This window comes from Grus americana, chromosome 13 (genome assembly GCF_028858705.1).
Source record: "Grus americana isolate bGruAme1 chromosome 13, bGruAme1.mat, whole genome shotgun sequence".
Classification (NCBI taxonomy): domain Eukaryota; kingdom Metazoa; phylum Chordata; class Aves; order Gruiformes; family Gruidae; genus Grus; species Grus americana.
The window spans coordinates 3,274,933-3,295,746 of NC_072864.1; the positions used below are offsets into that span (position 1 = coordinate 3,274,933).

At 47.3% G+C, this 20,814-nt stretch overlaps 1 protein-coding gene across 9 annotated transcripts in view; it reads right to left on the reverse strand.

The window, feature by feature from the left end:
* Positions 1–1,489: 1,489 nt before the first annotated feature.
* Positions 1,490–20,814, reverse strand: part of LOC129212464 (uncharacterized) — a 37,030-nt gene continuing 17,705 nt past the window's right edge. For 3 of the 9 annotated variants that reach the window (XR_008579178.1, XR_008579177.1, XR_008579176.1), the window contains one exon: positions 20,009–20,795. Coding sequence is in view for 3 of the 9 variants with exons in the window: in XM_054841077.1 (XP_054697052.1) it covers positions 5,888–6,171; positions 20,623–20,795 (457 nt within the window). In the remaining 6 variants the exon portion in view is untranslated. Of the gene's footprint in view, positions 6,172–14,578; positions 15,144–15,183; positions 15,202–18,438; positions 20,796–20,814 lie in introns of those variants that run through there. The other 6 variants (XR_008579175.1, XR_008579180.1, XM_054841077.1 and 3 more) reach the window with 6 other exon arrangements.

The following is a 20,814-nucleotide window of genomic DNA, read 5'->3' on the forward strand; positions in this document are numbered from 1 at the left end:
ATTTTAAAACCCCTCTGGAAGCCTCTGCATGTGCTCTCCAGAATTGCTCCTATTCCTTAAAACAGGTGTTCTTCCTTGGTTTCCCTTCTCCTTGCTGAAGGCCAAAGAAGCTTTTTAAAGGCCTTTGGCAAATTCTACATTGTCTAACACGCTATCTAGGGACAAATTATATAGCATGATGAGTTGTGTCGTTTCCAGAGCATTTGCCATGGCTTCTCACCTGTGCTTTTGATGAGCTGGGGATGGGGTAATGCTGTGCGGTCCCAATTGCATCATCCCCTCATAGGCTCGGCTGCGCAAATGCTCTGAGCAGAGAGGTCCTAAGCTGCCTCCGGTTTGACTCAATGTGTCTACGTGTGCAAATACCTGCTGCCTCCTCTGTTACATCGTGCTCCCAGGTGGAGGCAGTTTGCATCTCGTAGGTTGAGGATGGAAGGGACTGGGCTGTCTATGGAGCGCTCCTTCCTGATGCAAAGCGAGTAAAATAGAGGTGATGCCAAAATAAACAAGACCATGAGAATGGGATATTCTGGGGAAAACCCAGCTGCTCCCAAGGGAAGGAAAAAAAAAAAAAAATCCCAGTCTAAAATATATACGTTCTTTGAGTTCCATTACTCAAAGAGAATTCAAAGTTCCTTTAACTTCTTTCCCAAATAAAACAGCTTCCTCTGGAAAGTACTTGGTACACAGATGCCCCACACACAATGACTTCTGAGCTCTTGCCTCAAGGTTTCCAATCTGGGGCAGCTTTTTCATGTAGTTGCAGCTTCAAAGGTCGTTTTAAGTACATGATGCTTTTTTCCATTTGCAGTTGTCCTCTCTTAGTTAAGGCAAAGACTTAGTTAAGTGACATCCAATCGGGAGGTCACAGCACACAGTTCACAGGAACAAGCAGGCTTTTCAAATTTCTACCAGCTCTCATTTCAGGCTGCTTGCAAACTCAAGCATCAACCTCTTTAATCAGTTACAGCTGAAGGGTTATTTCTTTCCCAGGACCACAAGAGATAGAAGCTGATTAAAAACAAAAAAGTATATATGCCTGAAACTGTGGGTTCTGGAACAGAAAATAGCAGCTGAGACGATGTACTGTCAAATGATATCACTGTTACTGCCTCCACCGGCATGAGTGTTTGGGGCTCTGTCTTCTCTGCTGTTCCCCAAGGATGTAATTAGGATGCAGCGCCATAGGTCTCCATTCACGGAGTTTCCTGGAGGCCAGCAGCTGTCCAAGGGCTTTTCCTTTTGTCTTTTCAATAGCCTAAGACTTAGGAGTTTAGAGCTATTCCTTACTGTCATAGCAATTTGCTGCAGGGAGAAAATGAACAAGTGCCGTGAGAACTAATAGAGGACGAATCAATATTTATTCTGCATTGATTATGAATAAAGACGTGTTTCCTAAGGCACAGATGAATAAATGTATAGTCAGATGCCAGCTCTGTATTTAAAAGATACATTCACAGTATTTAAGAACATGTTGCCTTTTAAAAACATTGAGTTGTGGTTTCGTCAATGAATGGTATTATTTCCACTTTTAAAAACAACAACAACAACAACAAAAACCCCTTACAAAATAAGCTGGAATACAAAGATCCAGGAATGGTGTATTTGAATGCGTGAAGTTGTCAAAAATCCCTTTTTTCCCCACTTATCCAGTATGCTCCAATAATTTTTTCCAATGTGCTTCGAATAAGACTGTAGGATTGTGTTGTTGGATGCTGACTGGTGGAAAATTGGTTATTTAAATTCCAGGAAATGTCTGATTTTTCAACTACAACTGGTTTCTAATTAGGGAAGAATCCAACTGTCAGCCAGCAGAGGAATTATGAAATGTTAAAATCACTGGGGGCGATGGAGAACAATTAACATTCTCAGCCGTAGCGTCGTCGTTGTGCTCTCCAAACACTGGGCTGCTTACCTTGCAAACGCTCGTGGTCTGTTCGGCTGAGGGATCCTATGGGAGTTGCAGATGACAAGAGAACAGTTTATTGCTTAAACTCTTCTAAGGTCAGCAAAAAGTCATGGAGGCCCAGAGTTTCTTCCCATTGAAGTCAATAATCAAAGGTTTAGAGCCAAGTGAGTCAGGTGGTGTGTTTCAGCACAGCCCCGTTGGCTTCGGTGGCTTCAGTAGGATGTGCAGCCACCAAGGACCTGACACGCTGGCCTTGGTGGGAGTGGGATTTTTGAAAAGCGATTCAAGATTTCTCATCAGCTTAGACAAAGCTGTGTGTTGTGGTCCAAAGGCTCAGGAGCCAGAGCCAAGCTGGGCTCTTGCTGCTGCTGTGCTGGGAGGATGAATTGGAGGAGGAAGGTCAAGGCAGAGAGACGGAGCCATGAGGTAATGGCCAGGGTTACGGTTGGGTTGGCATGAATGAAACAGCTGTAGCTGCTCAACTAGAGCAGGCCCAGATTTGTGATTCTGCAAAGGTTTTGGTGGGACCACCTGGGTAAGGGCAGATCTGCCCTTAATGCTTGAATTTGGGTTACTGGTTTCTTGCTTAATCCATGGAAAACAGTGAAAGACACCGAACTGTGGAGCCCCATCCGAAGGCAGCCAACCTACCCGGCAGGAATTTGTACAAGGCAGTTTGGGGAGATGTTATCTTATTCTGGACTGTGATTGTTACTGTTTTCTTAGTCTGTACCTTCAGTTTGGATTTCTAACAGCCTAGTAGTCAAACTGAATGTATTGATATCTTTTGAACTGCTATTAATTTAAAGCTGCCTTTGTATTATCCTGGTTTTGTGCTATATGTAATGCTTTGGCACTATCGTATTGTGCCCACGTGCCTCGAGTGAGAAGGCAGTCTTGTGAGATACAAGATACATGCATCTCCAATCAGCATGAAAGGATACTGGCGGGAAGACAAAGTAGCTTGGAAGAAGTTTCGATATTATCTGAAAACTCAAAAAATCAAGAATGTGTTATAGTTGGAAGCAATCAGCAGGAGATAAGGCTGGACTCCAGGAGGTGGAAAAGAAGCAGCCAAAAGGTGACCTTGAGGGAGTGTGTATGTGTAAATACAGAAAGCACTGAGTGTTAGAAACGATGGTCATTGCCTGGGACAATGATGACTTCTTGGACACCCTGGGAAAGGAGAGAAAGTCATGCAAGTTCTGCTCTGCTGCTCTCGTTGCCCAAGTTACAGGAAAGCTTAAGGCAACAAGTTGGATGTGAGCACCCTTGTCCAGATCCAAGTTTCATCCGCTTGATTTTGTTCTTGTTTATACGGGAATGACTTGGCTAGTGTCAGCACTTTTTGCTATGTTGCAAAATCAGTGGAAGTGGGATCAGAATTTTGTCCGACCTGATCTATGGCGAGTCAATCCTACAACGTCACATTAGTAACTCAAAGCTGAACTTGCAGTCATGTTCCCTCCTGCTGGTTCTGAGATGTTGGACCATAGGGCACTCAGTGATCCTCTTGTCCCTTGGGAATCTCCCACAGGACTGACCCTACAAAGGGTATGCTGGATTCCCCTTGTGTCATTGCTCTGTTCAATTCATTCAAGTGAAATCACCAAGACAGGATGAGATTGCTTTTCCACCGCTGTGCAGGAAACAGCATGAAGACCTCCAAGCCAAGCCAAGAGGCAAGCTTTCGGTGCTCAGATTTGGCCCTTCTAGAAAATGCAGGGTGAGCTGAGAACTTGGGCTCTAAACCTGGATGAAAGCCTTGGCTCAGATCTACTGATACCAGTCCTATCTCTCTTTTGGGGACAAGATAAATATTTAAGAGTGCTCAGCTATGTGTTTTTGTAAGGAATATGTATAGTCTCGGATAAGAAGATGAGTCACTATTATGAGATAGTGCCTGGCTGTTACTGGAACACTGTAAAGCAGTTATATTAAGAATACATTAAGGAACAAGTTGAATAATTATTTAAAGATGAAAAGTCACATTTCTCCACAAAGAGAAAATGTTAAGAGCTCTATGACTTACTGCCTCCTTTCCAACATGAAGAGTTTCACAGGAAAGGACTGATAAACCACAAAAACCCAAGGAAAAGGGCAGAAAGCATGTCCCACATGTGGTGCCAGGAAACCAAATTACTGTTATTTGTTTATTAGATACTGCTGTCTTGGTAGATAAGAGATACAGGTATGAATTAAAACCAGACATTTTTGGCCAAGGCTTGATACCACAGGTCTTGGTGAGATACTGCAGTTCAGCCCTGTGCACTGAGCATAAGGCTCGATAGGCAGTGATGAATGGCAGTGATGATGGGCAGTGCGATCTCATGCAAAACCTGTGAGGTGTAGCAAGACCTGGAAATCTGAAAAAGGTGGATTTTGGAAGAAGTCACCATTTCCAGGAATCTACCACCTTGATGTGGTCTAGAAAAAAGTACAGAAACAGGGCAGGTAAAGAGGTTTACTGTATGATGCACGGAGGATGTGTGAAACCAAGCAGGAGAAAGCTCACGCAAAGGTCAGCTGTGACTTCAGGACCAGTCCAATGTTCATGATGTAACTGGAAAGAGCTGAGACTCTAAAGACTTACAGGTTTACAGTTGAAGTTGGCAAGGAAACATCTCACGCTGTTGTCACCATGCCTTGTTATTCCCATTGATTCAGACTCGTGTCTGCTGGAAAACAGGAATCAGGGTGACAGCACCATAGTTTGCAAAAAGTGCTTGGGGAGGATGGTACGACACAGGGGCACAGCTCAGCACCCAGCGAGCACCCCTCCAGGAGCACATCTCCTTAACGTGGAAAGGACACTTCACACAGAAAATGTGCGACAACCTAGTATGTATTTTCTAGCCTTTAATTCCTCTTATTTTTAGACCCAAATAGGTTGTGAGTATTAATTAATTTGATAACGTATATAAAATACAGATATGTATGAAGCAAAAGCTGGAACATTGTTCATAGGAAATGAGTGCAGAGGCTGCTGTGAGTAGATGGTGAACTGGGCACCAAGTGACCACAGATATTTGCTGGTCTGACAGGCAACTTGACTTTAAATCATGATTATTAAGCATCTATGTCAACCTGTTTGTTAGGTTAGGACCAAAACCAACTCCTTTAGGAACTTAAAAAACAGAATAACCCTCCTCCCCCTTCCATCCAGCCTGCTGGATTTCCGAACTTGGAACAGGGTCTAAAGCAGGGAGATGACATTACACACAGCCTGTCAGCGTGCACTTCCAGAGCCCAGGCAAAGCAAGACAGCCTCTATCATTACAGGTGGAAAATGTTTTTAAGCAAAGTTTTTGGAAGAATTACAACCCCGCGCGCACAGCGGAAGACGACGTTTTTCTTTGCGCTTTATCAGCCATGTTTCCGATGCGCGTGGTCCTGCGATGTCGGTTTGTCCGCTGGGATGGGATGTCAGATAAACAGGTAGTTTGTACTTTGCTGGAGCCTTCCTCATCTTCAGCCAGGAAAGCCTGCCGAAATCCAAGATATAAAAAAAATAGGAGACCAGATTCCTGAATAGGTGCAAATTGGCATGCCTCCATGGCGTCGGTAAAGTTACACTGATTTATGCAATGTGCGAAATCTGCTTCATGGTGTGCTGGTATAGATATTTCTTTTCCTAGGAAAAAAGTTATAATGAGAATGAAATCGTCATGGTTTTGAACAATAGCTTTGGAAATTCCTGTTCTCGCAGTTCACGGGGAATATCACTTCTCAGGGGAGAGAGGAATTGCTTCTGGAGGATGACACACCTTCCTCCAGTTCCGTTTTGGAAAAGTCTGCACTCGTTTCTTCAATACCAATCAAACGACACAATAAAACGAATCATCAAGCACACCTACTGCTGATGTTTTCTGCATTTCACGGGAAGATGCCAAACCCTAATAAAACATCCAGCTGCGCACCGCCCGGGGCTATGGGCCTGATCCAGCAGCAGGACTGTGGGAGGGTGGTCTTCCATGACTACGATGCCAGTGCTGCTGTGGTCCCCTGGAGCTGCAGCTTCCAGCAAGCCTGGAAGCACCAGGAGTGGCTGAAACCTGGGGTATCTCCTGGTGCCTCCTCCCAGCAGGGTCCCAAGATGCAGGGATGCTTAGAGAAGCGGCCAGCACAACAGACCGATCCAGGATTTGGGTATCTTTCATCTCTGTGTTGCTTCAGATCTTGTCCTAAAACGATGGCTGGCTCACAGGTGTAGGACTTTCCTGGCAAGGTTCTGCTCAAGGAGCTGGGTGGTTTTGACAAACCTTTGTGAAGAAAAAAAAAAAGCAAAATAAAAGGGTATGACATCACTGATTTAGTTACCTTAGGTCAGTAATTAGTAAAGATACGATGTAGCCTCATATTGTGGTAAGAAATGCATAATTAATCCATTGAACTCACCACCACAAGTCACCGTTGAAGCCGAAGGACTTAATGATTCCAAACCTAGCCTGTAGCATTACGTGAACACCGTTGCGTTCAATTTGATTAGTTTGGGGAAAAAAATCAAAATCACAGCAGTTTGGACGAAATGAAAGCCTGCATGTTTTGGTGCGGGACTGAAACCTGAGCCAAAGGGTTGAAGGAAGATAGGGAAATTTGTGACACATTATTCCATAACTTCTCAATTTGGGGTTTCTTCTTGGAAGTGAGGTACCGGAGAACAGGAAAAACTGCTCCAATCCAAGAAATTATCTAGGAGCGTGCAGACTCCTCAGTTTCAAGAGGCAGAAAGCTCTTCCTTGCTCCTTCGCTAACCTCCCGAGCAAAAACCATGGGCATTCGCTAATGCTTTTGCTTATCGCAGCCTTCCCCCATCAGCAGATCTCTGCCGTGCACTTCAACTTGAACTTGACCACAAGTCAACAGGAGGCCTTGATAGATAGACAGATAGTTTTTGCGTGTCTTTTCAAGCCGGTTCCCTTCAACAGGTGTTTGCTGTGTCTGAGGTTACTTTGTTTATATAACCCTTGTTCCATTTGGAAGGATGAAAAATATCGCTCCGTTTTATTGTAAACAGACTTAGGTTCTCTTAAACACTAAAAGGAAAGGTTACAAGATTAGTCATAGGCTTCTCCACCCCACCACCACCACCACCTTGCTTTGCTCCCCCTTTGAAAAATGCATCGGAGCCAGCAAACCTCCCCTCGCGCTGACATTGGGGTGCGTGCCGTGGCTGCTGGAGAGGGGCGAAACCTCCCCGGGGCTCCAGCCCTGGGTGCTGCACGGTGCTCTGGATGAGGTTTGCTACGTGGGGGGTCTTTGCGTGCTGTGTGAGTGCTGGCTATCAGTTTTCAAACACAAGCTTGGATGAGTGTCCAGGTTTTATCTTCTGTTTGCTGCCAACAATTCTCATTTTGATTTTTTTCCCTTCCCCCCCCCCTTTCTTTTTTTTCTTGACAAGCATCCATGAGTGAAAGCTCCATCACGGAAAGACAATCTTTTATAATGACAGAAGCAGAGCCAGGGATCTGTGTCAAAGGGCTGAGATACTGCCTTGCTGAGAAAGCTGAGCGAGGGCTGGCCTGAACTTGGTGCGTGTATAAGGTGCGTTTGGAGAAGAGATGGGAAGGATGGAGCCGGCTAGGATACGTGTGGGATGTAGCAAAACCAGGCTGTCAGCCAGAACTGGATGGTTTTACTGGGGTCCCAGTGACCCTACTGTAGACACACCTCCCCATGCCTTTCGGCAAGAGGTTGGCACGTAGCTTGGTCATAGCCCAACACAAGGGCAGCCAGCCCTAGGGCTCAGGTTTCCCCTGGGCTCTGCAGAAAACTCCGGTGATGTGTATATATGAGCTCTGCACAAAGCCTGTGCTCGAGTCCTCGAACTCGAAAGGGGCATGAGCGTCTTGACAGGGCCTCCTAACATAAGGCATGTGTGCGTGAGCCATGCTATGAATCATCGGGGCCTGGAACGGAGCTTTATTTAGGATGCAGAGTCAGAGAAAATTCCACCCTTGCCCTGGGAGTAGGGGAAAGCAGGTGTTTTTTTCCATAAACTGTCCTTAGCCCTAAAATTAACGGCCATAAATTAAACAGGGGAGGGGAATAGCAGATGTTACTCTAGGAATCCACGTGCATGTATCTGAAGGTGAAAGCTAAATATAGGTTTGGTTTTTTTCTTTTTAAATCAAAATCCGAAGAAATGTCCGTACCTTTCTCCTTTCTGGCTGAGAGTCAGGTCACATAGTTTCAAGAAATGCACCTTTCCACCTTCCTCCCCAGACTGACTCGTCCCTCGGCCCCAGCACAGGTCCCATGGCGTGGCAGGCTGCAGGCATCCCGCTGCCCCTGCTCACCTCTGGCTTTTGCCACCGTATTGCTCCGCGGAGCGAATCGAAAGGGATTTGTTGCAGCCTCTTAGTTGAAAGAACCCCCCTTGTATTCTTAATGAGATCTATTTCTTCCCTTTTTTCCTAAAATCCGCAGATTTCCCTTCTCCCAATCCCTCTCCCCCATGAACCCCTGCTGAAGATGCACCGGGAGCCTGGCCCCCAGAATCACCCGCTATTGCTGTCCGCGTGTCCCCATTGCTCGTGCAGGGGTGGACGAGGCCACCCGGAGCTCTCTGTGCCCCCACCCCGCGTGGCTCAGCCCTGGTGCGACACTTCCATCCCAGCCATCCCTTCCTACCCTGGATGCAGGCTGCAGCGCTGTGACCTCACCGGCACCTCACAAGCCTTCACTCCCCCCCCCACGGCCGGTTTACCTAAAGGCCTGTATAAACACAGGAAACATGGTTTTTCCAAAAAAAAGAAAAAAATCAGTGCGCGAGAGTTTTGCAAGAGGCGCTCCATTCAGCAAGACAGGGCTGATGGGGACGAGGGAGGGACACAGTGGGGGACACAACCCGTGCACTGTCTCTGCTTAGTGTCCCCATGATGGGGGGGGAACACACAAAAGCCCCTGGGAAGCAGGCGAGGGCAGGAAGAAGAGGAATTGTTGATGGGACAGCATCTAAGTTGTATCTGGGTGGATGGAGGGCTTTTGGGGCAGGTGGGTGGTTTTTTGGGGGGTGGTTTGTTATTCAGATTGCCCAGTGGGCTGTGTGTGCACCTGGGGGAGGTGGGCTGCACATCCGCTGGGTAAATAAATGGGGAAACTGAGGCACGCTGGAGGTGCATTGCAGGAAGAGCAAAATAGCTCCGTTCCCCAGTGCCCCCCAACCCCAGTTCTTGCTGGACCCAACCACAGCCCTTTGCTAAGCACCAGCCAAGCCCTGCAGCCATGCATGTGAAAACTAGGCGCCCAGACACCAGGGTGATGGGCTCAGTCTGTCCTCCCCGCAGGCTGCCCTCCGCCTGGTCACAGATGTCTCCCTGTGAGTGAAGCTGGTTTAGGTTTCTCCAGCCAAGATGATTTTGTGTCCTGCAAGGGGAGAAGGGGATGCTGCTACCCACAGATACAGCTCACGCAGCATCATTTGGCCCAAGGTCCATGCTCCGTGGCCACCTTGCCTTGGAAAAAGCTGTCCAAAGGACATTGCTTCAAGTTGGGCATTTAGGAGCACCCCAAAACACCCTCAGCTTTGCAGTTCTATGTAAATTTATTTAAATTGTTTCTTTGCAAACAGGGCCAGGGATACAGGGCCACTGGGGTCCGCTCCCAGAGCTGGGGAGAGGGAATCTTCAGCTGCCTCTTTGGACCTTATTTCCAGGTGTTTTTCCGAGTAGATACTGCAGCTCCCAGCTCCTCCAAACGTGGCAGGAGGAAAGGAATGGAAGAAAAAAAGAAAAAGAAAAAAAAAAGAAAAAGAAAAAGAAAAAAAAAAGAAAAAGAAAAAGAAAAAAAAAAAGAAACCAAAAGCCCTGGGGCTAAATTGAAGCCATTAGTAGCCTCGAACTGATGACAGCGCAATAAATTACTAATTAACCTTCAGGGCGAGTTCAACACCTTGGGGATAAGTGTGAAAACATGGAGTAATAAGCCCTGACAAAGCCGGGGAGCGGCAGCTCCCGCCGGGCCAGGACACGCAGCACTGCCTTCGCTTTAGGGGGATTTCTGAGCAGGCAGAGAGCAGCAAAGTGGGGGCATCGGGACTGGGACCTCACCTGGCCTCAGTCCTGAGACCTTAAAAAAAAAAACCAAACCCTGCATTTCTGCCTTGTTTTTGCAAAACTGCATCTTACTCGGATGTCTGGTTTAGTGCAGCCACGTTTCATGAGAAAAATATGCCACCCACCTATGGGAAATGTCTTCAATTACAGAGAACAAGGGCTGTCTCCGGGGGATTTTGTTGCTGTTGTAATTGCACCAATGGATCAGTGCCTCGGAGGGACTTTTCCAGGGCAGGCAATTGCCCTGAACCCCTTGGCAAGCCCCAGGGGAGGTTCTGCGCGAATCCGAATCCGAGAGCAGCCCAGACCTGGAGGGCTCTGCCCGCGGGTGCTGGGGATGGGGCACCCAGCACCAAGCCCCTCTTGGCTGAGCCCTGCCCGTGGGGTGATCTGCAGAGGTTTCAGTGCAGAAATGCTTACAGCGATTAACGCTGTGCGATGCTGACCTGATTAGGTCAATCTGCCGCATTAGGAGAGACAATCATCTATTGCAAAGAATTTTTTATACATTATACATATATATATATATATATATATATATCACTGTGCTGCAAGAAGCGGAAGAAGATCATAATTACCCCAACCTGGGCCCAGTCCCTGCAGGTTTTCTGTGGTTGTTGTTTGGATTTTATTCTCCGGCAAGGGGGAGAAATGCAATCCCGACCACCCATGAAGTGTGCGGAGCTCTTGGAAACATGAACATGTCAGGGACGGGGAGCTGCGATCGCTGGGGACTGGGACGGGGTTGTGGCAGGGGATGATCCCCACCTCTGTGCTCGGTGAAGACGAAGAGGCAACATGCGCTCAAGGCAGCAAAGGGCGGCGGGGCTCTTCCCACATCAGAAAAAAACCCATACAAGATTTCATCTCTTGCCTCCCATAAGGAGGAGCCCAAAGCCACCCCAATCTGTACAACCAAGAGCTCTGAGACACCCCCTCTCTTTTTAATTTCCCCCCTGGTGCTGGAGCAAGTATTTGCAAGGTTCGTTCTTTGGCATCTTGCTGCTGATCAAGCAGGGGACTTTGCCAATAATATTGCATCAAGGTCTTTTCAGTTGTAATGGTGTATGACATTTCTGAGACCAGATATGGCTCAACTAATCATATTTTAATAGCTCTACCTTTTAGGAATGGACTGGCTCGGAGTGTACACAGTAATATTTTAATTTCTGAGCTCTGATGAGCATAATTTTGAGCAGGTATTCAGTTTCTGTATGTTATAAATCGTGCTCCCAGATGTTCAATGCCAACGGGCTATAAAGAGCAACTGCACAAATATAATATTTAATACCAAATGTCAGTTTGGGTGTTCCACTCAATTTCCTGGAAAGATCTTTAAACTCGTCTTATTTAGCTTGAATACCCAATCAGTTCCATACTCCAGCCCGAGCTATGTAATTCCGCATAACTAAGTTCTCTAATTTCTGAGATGCAAATGTAGAGCAGATGTAAAAGGGGAGTGGAGGGAAGGGGGGATGTTCCTGTGCTTTCAGCAACACTGGTTATCAGTGCCGGTTGGATCAGAGAGGGAAAGGGCTGCCAGGCTTTGCAAAAAATGCAGCCCCCAGATGCTTTGGACCTTAACTGAGAGCTATTGGAGAGGAGGTGGGTCAATTAGATGGCCCCAGCCCTGAGAAATCAGCCTGCTGGGGTGGCCAGTTCATACTGGGAATAAATGGTGGACCTGTCCTGCTAGCAAAGCCCTGTCCCATGAAAGGAACCTGAGCTATCAGGCAGGCTGAAAGGAGCACTGAGATTTCAGGGGGCTGATGATGAAGGTGAGCTTATGGCTTTCTCGGCAGCGGGATGCGACAGGGAAGGAGCTGTGTTCCTCTGGGACTTCTCCAAGGTAGACAGACTCACTTCTTGCTCATTGCCCTGTTGTCCCACGTGTTCCTCTTCCGTCAGTCTGTGGCCAGCAGTTGTCTCATCACCCATGAGTAACCTCTTTGGTTGGCCAAAACATGCGCAATCGCTGCCCGTACAGCTCCTAGCGCTGCCAGTGTGGCAGTGTGGTGGGAGTCAGCAACACCAGAAGAAAGACCCTTTCCTTCCTCGGAGCCCTGACTCCTGCCAGCCCATGGCTGTCCCCTCCACAGACACCACCACTCTGGTCCAGAGGGTTCATGCGTCAAACCTGACACAGTTCCCCAATGAGCCAGTCCATGTGGGTCAAAATTGGGGCTGGGGGAGTCCCGAGGGAGTAGGAGCAGACAGACCACCCGGTCTAAGGGCTCGCTGGTCTGGCAGAGGGAAAGGGGGGGGCATAACCCCTGTAGCAGTCCCCACGAGTGCTCCCAGGGCTCGAAACTTAGCAGCTGCCACTCGCAGCGTGATCCATCACCACGGTCTCTTTGAGAGCGGTGAAGTTATTTGACCTTTTTTCTGCTTTAAAAAGAAATACAATAAAAATGCGTTTCTGGCTGCAGCTTCTAAAGGAGAACTGACCAAATACCATATATAGTATCAACTAAGGACAGCCACAGACTTCCTTCCATCTTTTTGAGCCATCCCCCTTCCTACAGCACCATCCAAGTTGCATTAATCATGGGCTTCTTCAGAGTAAACGGGATTAATCTGCCCTCTCACCATTTCCCTGATGTTTTGCAGCAAATCTTGGATGCACGCGGGATCCTGTGCATCTCGCAGGCTCGGTGGTGACATGATGCAAAGGAAACAGTAGCTATTTCTATCAGGTCGAGCCTTGCAGTGTTTCCTGCTCCTCCGAGCAGATCAGTCCCAGGTGGTCAGAGCCCCATACACGCTTAGGTCAAAAATGCTCACTTTCTCCATGCGTGCTTGCCAGAAATAAAATTTTTTTGCTGAGTGACCCATCCTACTTCTTTGGCTTAAAGATCTCAGCAGCTTCAAAGGCTACTTCTGTGTCCTGGGCTTTGGACATTTGTTCGGAAAAAGCTCAGAAAGAGCTTCAGAAATTGAGCTTGGTGAATGTTTCTACCTGTCAGCATCTTTGACCCCATGGGAGTTTCTTCCTTTTCTTGTTCCCAAATGCATTTGCTAAAGGACTCCTTGGAGATGCGCTCAGTGTTAAGCAGACGTGCGTAATGTAATGCATGTATTCATAAACCGGTAAAAAAACCTCTGAACCCTCTGTGCTTTATCTAAGCTAATCACAGTCTTCCTCTCACATGGGGGATATAGGTCCTTCATGTCATGTCCTGGTATCATTATAAGCAAAACTCTTTAAAATGTCTTTTTTTCTTCTTTATTTTTATTTTAATGGGAAAACTGCTCATGTATTCTGCCACATGAAAGTCGATTTGCCTTCATTTGTGGCCATGCTGATTACAAAGCCTTGGAGATCTTTAATTAAACCGCTTGGGTTTTGTGTATTTCTTTCAAGGAAAACCATCAAAATAGCATTTGTGACTCATTACGATTATAACAGCGATGCTATCATCTTTGCCTTCTTGTATTACTTATTTTGATCAAAAACGCTGCGTGCCACACATACCTTTAACAGCTCATGAGCGTGCATCCCTCCTGCACGGGGAAGAGGATGCTCCCCAGCAGCGCTGAGGCATGGCTGGCCTTGGCGTCTGTCAAAGGAAACCAAGCACATCTCTAGCTGGTTTTATCGCTCTGCTGAAAGCCACAAAGTCAAGGCATTTCCAAAGCCAAAGCCCATGAGTGACTGGAATGTGCACAGAATTTATTCTGGACATATCCATGTCATTAGGATGTCCTGAAAGTTGTCGCATGTTGCAGTCAGCACACTCGTACTGTCCTCTTGTGCCCAAAATTGTCCTCCAGAGGGTTTGTCTCTTGCTCTTTCTCCTTTTTTTTAAGAGCAACAGAGCCCTGGCAAGGTAATTTGGTGTCTGCATCGCCTGCTCTGGCCCTGCCGCCAGGTGAAATAAGCAGCTGCGGTGAGCACGGAGCCCTTGTTCTGATGGAGATAGTTGTACATGGTCACATATATTAACTGTGCTGAGTTTTTTTGTTCTCCATTCTTTGACCCCCTCTGTTATGTCAGCACATGCATCTTTTTTTTGACAAGGGATGGGGCTCGTTCACTGCCTCCTGCAAAGACACTTCAGCCCAGCAGGTAACTGATGTCACGACAGCTCCCAGCACCTTCAGAGCTCCTCCAGCTTCAGAGTTAAAAGCTTTCTGGGGACATTAATGCCACCAAAACTAGACATGGGGTCATGGGGCTGTGCCACTATGAGGAGCCATCCAGCCTCCTGGGGCAGAGAAGTCTTCTTAAAGACTCTCTCTTTCCTTGGAGAAAGACCAGAAATAAGAGAAAGGCTTTTAGGGGCATTACAATGGGGAAGAGAAAAGGGCTGCTTCCCACCCGTGCTAATCTGGGACACTTTGTGGGTTATATGCTAAGGGCAGACATGTCCTGAGTTATTTTCCTGAAGATGGGGTCAGGATATTCCCCTGCTGTTATTCTTAAGGAAGAGGGGATGCAGCTGAGGTGCCTTCACTTTTGCATGAGGTTCAGGGTAGGTCTGGCTGCAAACTGGATGGGACCATGAGGGCTTTAGGAGAGGACCAGGGATGGAGTCACTGACTCCCCAGCCCATCCCACAGATCCCAGCTGTGGAAGAAATTGCAGAGAGGCTTCCTGATTGTGCAAGTTTATTTTAATCAAAGCTTGAGGACACCCTCAAACCACACTGCTCATTTGTTTGTGGTCCGTGCAGGACTCCTCATCAGTGGTGGCCTCAAAAGCCACCCTTCACACAGTCATGTCTGAGTGGCAGGGAGGAGGGACGCATCCCTCTTCCTACTGCTGCTTCCACTTCCTGAGAGTGGGGAGAAAGCAGTCCTGGCCCCGATGCTGTCGCACTGATGGTGATTGCCACTGGCACGTGTTTCCTTGTGTTTGGTTTCCGATATTGCGGGACATCCCTGTTGCCTGGCGAGTGGCATGTGGGTATAATCAGTCTCAGGCAATTTATTTTTACTGCCCTGTATAAACACTGTGCTGAAATTGTCACTCTGATTTAGGAGGTGCCAGATTTTTCTGTTAGTGATTTTTTTTTTCTTTTTTTTTTTTTTCCTTTTCTTTCTCAACACCTTCCACTCCATCTCTGGAATGACACTTTATGAGCAGCTTTAACCAAGGATTTCCCCAGTGATGGCACATGCTGTTGAAGTCTGAGCTCTGTCTCTCCAGGCTTCTCTAGATGCTTTCTTGGGGACTGCAAGAAGGAGAGGACAAAATTATCTTTCTCTTTTGCCCAGCATCCATTTTGTGTGCTGAAAATAGAAGTATCATTTTAAATGAGCTGCTCAGAGAGACATAATCACCCAAATACAGATGAAATCATTTAAAAATTTTGAAACTGGCAACCTCATATATTTTAATTATAGACTACAGTGATATTCTGCTGAAAGCAATTATGTTGTAGCTCTTCCCGCATACACAGGCAGTCCCAGTTGTGCTCCACAAAGACTAGCGGTTAAGCATGTAAGGCATCATGTACGTTTTTTTTTAAAAAAATCTATTTTTTTCAGTGCTTTGAAATAAGGCAAGAAATTCACTGTTCTGGACATGGCCTTATTGCATATACATGGGGTGTGTTTAGGTAGGCGAATGTAGGTACGCTGATTGCAGCAGCAGAAACACATATCTGCTGCGAGAACAACTTTTTTCTCCCACTTTTTGAATGGCCTCTTGTTTTCGCTATGGAAATGGCCGTCCCTGCTTCGTCAGTACTTTCTAAGCTTGCCACGGCCAGAAAAGATACTTCTGTTTAAAATCAGAGAAACGATCCACTAAAAAGCTTCAGATGAAAGATATCTATTTCACCGGGTTGGACTGGCCAACAAGTGTGGCTTGCTGAAATGTGGTCGAGACACTCAGATACAGTTCATGCTACTGATACCCCTTGCTCTCCCTTCAAAATTAGCCCAGATGAATGGGGCCTTTTGTAGTGAGGAAAGAAACGGGCAGAAATCACAATAATCTCTTTCTAGCCAGGCCTCTGTAGCACAGGGTGAGTCAACGGCTCTGCCTGGTGCTGGAGAAGAAGGAAAACAGCAATTTCTCAGTGGTTTCCTTGGCATGTTGGAAACTGAAGGCGATCTTCTCGCATGCAGCTCGTTGCACCTCGGGCCGGTCACTCCCGTTGACTCCGTTCCAGCCATTCAAAGCACCGCGGGGATGTGAACCATGAATCACATCCTTCACAGCCCAGCACCATGGCTGAGCAGGTTTGTCCCGGCCAGGCATCCTGGTACCTCTTGGGTGATGGGAGGTTGCAAGCATCTTCTGGCTTTGGAGAAAGGTGGCTTTTGTCTTTTCCGTGCACACTTTCTGGGCCAAAGGCTTTGCTCTCGGTGAGGAGTTACACTTCTTTCCTGTTATTCTAAAACTAAGTACTTTGCACATTTGGGAAGTATTATTAAGTAATAGTCTGAGTGACGGTCTGTGGTTGGAGTTAATTTCTTCCAGTTCTCAAAGTGTCTAATTACACTTTCTTCAATGCTAACTGTACGGATTGTTTCAAATGTGCAAAGACCTCTTGTTTATATTTATTAAAAAAAAAAAAGAAAGAAAACACTCAGTTCATCCCTCTGGAGTGAAGGTCTGGGACTAGAGGCATAACTCAAATGTCTTCTGACTTTGTGCTTTGCACATCTTCCTCCATGTACCGTTGAAAGAATAAAAACGAATGGGCCAGATGCTACCTGGTGTAAATCTAGATCATCCCTTTTATACAGTCCCAGTATTCCCCAGCTTAAAGCCAGGTCTGTCTCTTTAACTTAGACCCGTGTCAACTGAAGACGCAGGTAGGCAAACATAGGCAACCTGTTTTAAGAAGTTGTGCCCCACTTCAGTTGCAATCCTTGTGGTGGGGACACCACGACCAGCTGCCCGTGCCCAGTCCAGGGTGATGCAAAGTGAAGTGGGCACTGGAAAGGGCTTCAGGCTGATGCATTTCACCCCAAAGCTGGGGCAGGGTGGGAGAATGTACATGGGATCTCTGGCACATTGGATGAAAACAGTAATTTGGTAATACACCATGACTGGGTTGTGTTTAGAGATTGTTTGAGCCTTTCTTCAATGGTGGATGTAAAAGCCACGCATCTTTCACGTGGAGACATCTCTCAGAAGGGGGAGAAACTATTGTGAGGTACATTCTACCTCTTTGCTATGGCCAATTTAGAAGAACAAAGACATCCTGCAGCTGATTTTTCTGATTACAGTTTAAAATGCATTAGTTGGGTGGCAGAGGAGAGAGGAGAGGGGCAGAGCTGTTGGTGGGACTGTGAGAAAAGCCAGAGATGCACATCACCCTTCAGTGCCCAAGGGAAGGCACCAACAGCTTGGTTGTGCTCAAAACTGCTGCTGACCATCACCTCAGCTTCAATTCAGGCTGATCACAACATTTTTGTCGGTCCTTGACTTTGGCCATGCTCAAAATAAGGATTTCTTTGTTATCAGATTTTTGTCCCACTGTCAGACCATGGCAGGGAAAAATAATGTGGAGAATTGGGAAGGGTGGGCAAGATGGGCAACCATCCCACGGCAATGCACGCAGCTTTGTTTTGCACGGGTGGTTTCACATGATAGCCTGGGCTGGTGTGGTCACTGAGTTCTCTGAGGGATGGACACGTCCAGTTTGAATGCGGTGACCTACAGGACTAGACGTGGTATCCTTCAAGACTGGGCAAGCTCACAATGTGATTTATTTTTCTTTCCTGGGGTTTGTGACTGAATCAGACGGGAGAGAGGAAGTGAAGGTTTGTTCTTTCTAAAGATTTATTTCGTTACATCTGCAACAAGTCAAGAAGAGAACAGGGTAGAAAGGCTTTTGGTTTTGGGCCTGGAACAAAGCTCAGTACTTGAGATAAACAAATGGGGGGAAAGGAATTATCAAAGAAAGAGCTGGCCACAGACTTTGTTATGAGCTTTACTGTAACAGGCTGAGAAACTTTGGTAACTTAAACCAAACTGAAAGCGGACTGGACTTGCAGGGTAAAAGGAAAAGCAGATGATTGAGGTACCTCAAGGAAGAAAATGTTCTGTCTGCCTGCCTATCCATCTCTCCTGCATTGCTGTTATATGTGGAGATACTTGAGATGGAAAATATCCCAAGCTTTGGATTAGAGGACCCAGCAGAATTCTCAGGTGTCCCAGTTGCCCTGCCGTTGACTTTGACAGCCATGAGCAAGCTCTGTTGACTCACCCATCAAACAAAGCAGTGGTGCTCTCAGTTTTTACAGCAAGCACCGAGATACCCAAGTGCAAGACAACATGTCGGTATTGATGCAGCCAGGCATTGCGTACCAGTGTGTTTTACCTGCCAGGTGTGACGCGTGGTTATATGCACACAGCCAGAAGCTACATCTACACACAAGACTTTTCTCTGGGTTGGCTGCAAAATTTTCAAGTATTCAACAGCAAGTAATTTTCCAAAAATGTTGCAGAACAACAGTGACACCTTGTCCAAGTTTCCACTTTGGTAAGCAGGTGTTAATAATTCCTACCTAGTGCTCAGGCCAGTGTAGGAGCTGAATTATTTCATGTAGGTCAGCAGAGATGGTGAAAAATAACAAAAGATCTGAGAGATACAGTGTTTGTTAAAAGAACAGAATTTATTTCTCTGTAGGGGAAAAAAAAAGGGAGAAATGATGAAACTTTCATTTCCACAGTGTTAAATTAACAACAGCAAAAACCACTCAAAAGAATAAGCTGCATGTTAAGTAAATTTAAAATAATTACTATAAAATGAATGCCAGCTTGCTTTTCTAATGTTTTCAAATCCCGAGTCACCAAAATCCCTTACAGCACCTCCTAAAAAGCTTAGAGGAGCGTGCTGGTCGCAGCTACCCTCCACATATCCTTAGGACCCCAGTGTCCCTCTTAGGACGTCAGTGCCTCAGGCTCTCAGCAGGAGAGATAACCCCTCCAGAAGGCAGCTCACCCCACCGCAGGTCTGACAACATTTACCAGTTACCTGTGCTGAGTGCTCCTTATCTGACTGATACCCTATCAGCCCTGCTCGGGGCACGGCTGGTGAGATAGCAAAGTGGCACAATTAGCAGTAATTAGCCTAGTGAGAAACTGGTTCTACGGTCATTCTGGGGATGGAGCAGGTCCATGTCTCCTGATCCCTCCAGAGAAGCTGGTGGGGTTGGGTGGCCATTGGCCTGGTAGCCAGGATGGATTTTGTGCTGCCAGTTCCCTTTTATTGTTGTGCGTGATGGTGCTGGGTTCAGGGGCAGACCCACCCCAGGCAAATGGGGGGGATAGTGGAGATGCCTCCACCTTGGGATGGGAGGGTGCATGGGAGGCTTACACCTCCGCACGGGTGCACAGGCAGACCACCCCACAGCATTGTAGAGCCATTGGTCTTACTAAAACTGGCCAGGCTGATCTTGCACGTGATGGTCCATGACCATAAAGCACCTTGCTAGGACCTGCTGCTCCTCACTGGGCTGCCTGGGATGAGGAAATCATGGTCTGGTGGGAAATTCAGAGAACTGGAAAATGTGAGTCTCTCTAGTACAGTGTTGCTGGGGGTTTTCTAAACCAACAAAGCCCTTGCGATGATCTTTGTCGGTGATATGGACAGTGGGATCGAGTGCACCCTCAGCAAGTTTGCCGATGACACCAAGCTGTGTGGTGTGGTCAACACGCTGGAGGGAAGGGATGCCATCCAGAGGGACCTTGACAGGCTGAAGAGGTGGGCCCGTGTGAACCGCATGAAGTTCAACAAGGCCAAGTGCAAGGTCCTGCACATGGGTTGGTGCAATCCCAAGCACGACTATAGGCTGGGCGAGGAATGGATTGAAAGCAGCCCCAAGGAGAAGGACTTGGGGGTTTTGATTGATGAGAAGTGCAACATGAGCCGGCAGTGTGCGCTTGCAGCCCAGAAAGCCAACCGTGTCCTGGGCTGCATCAAAAGAGGCGTGACCAGCAGGTCGAGGGAGGTGATCCTGCCCCTCACTCCACTCTTGTGAGACCCCACCTGGAGTACTGCGTCCAGCTCTGGGAGCCCCAGTGCAGGAGAGACATGGAGCTGTTGGAGCAAGTCCAGAGGAGGCCACAAAGCTGATCAGAGGGCTGGAGCACCTCTGCTATGAGGACAGGCTGAGAGAGTTGGGGTTGTTCGGCCTGGAGAAAAGGCGGCTCCAGGGAGATCTAATTGCGGCTTACCAGTACCTGAAGGGGCCTACAGGAAAGATGGCGAGGGACTGTTTATCAGGGAGTGTAGTGACAGGACAAGGGGTAATGGGTTTAAGCTGAAGGAGGGTCGATTTAGATCAGATGTTAGAAAGGAATTCTTTACTGTTAGAGTGGTGAGGTACTGGAACAGGTTGCCCAGAGAAGCTGTGGCTGCCCCATCCCTGGCAGTGTTCAAGGCCAGGTTGGATGGGGCTTTGGGTAGCATGGTCTAGTGGAGGGTGTCCCTGCCCACAGCAGGGGGTTGGAACTAGATGATCTTTAAGGTCCCTTCCAACCCAAACCATTCTATGATTCTATGATTCCATGACTCAGTCATCAGTACATCCTATAGAAGAAGAGGGGAAAACCTCAGTAAAGATGAGGTTTGGGTTATTTCGTGTACACACACAGATTTGCATGGCAGCCTATCTCGGTTGCTGGGGAGGGTTGCCCCAATTATGTGCTCCAACAGTTGGCTTCGTCTGCACTTTCTAAGCACTCACCCTTGAGGTGAGGGTTGTCTGTCTCCAGCCTGCATCTCAGTCCTGCGATGTGGTCAGGGATGTTCTCCCTCCTCGTGCAGGGACACAGCTCGTGCATGGTTAAATCCCCTGTGCATGACATCTCTGAATTAACAGGTTGGCCGTGACAGTCATTGGTGTTGCTGGCCAGAAACCTGTAAAGCAGAAGGGAAA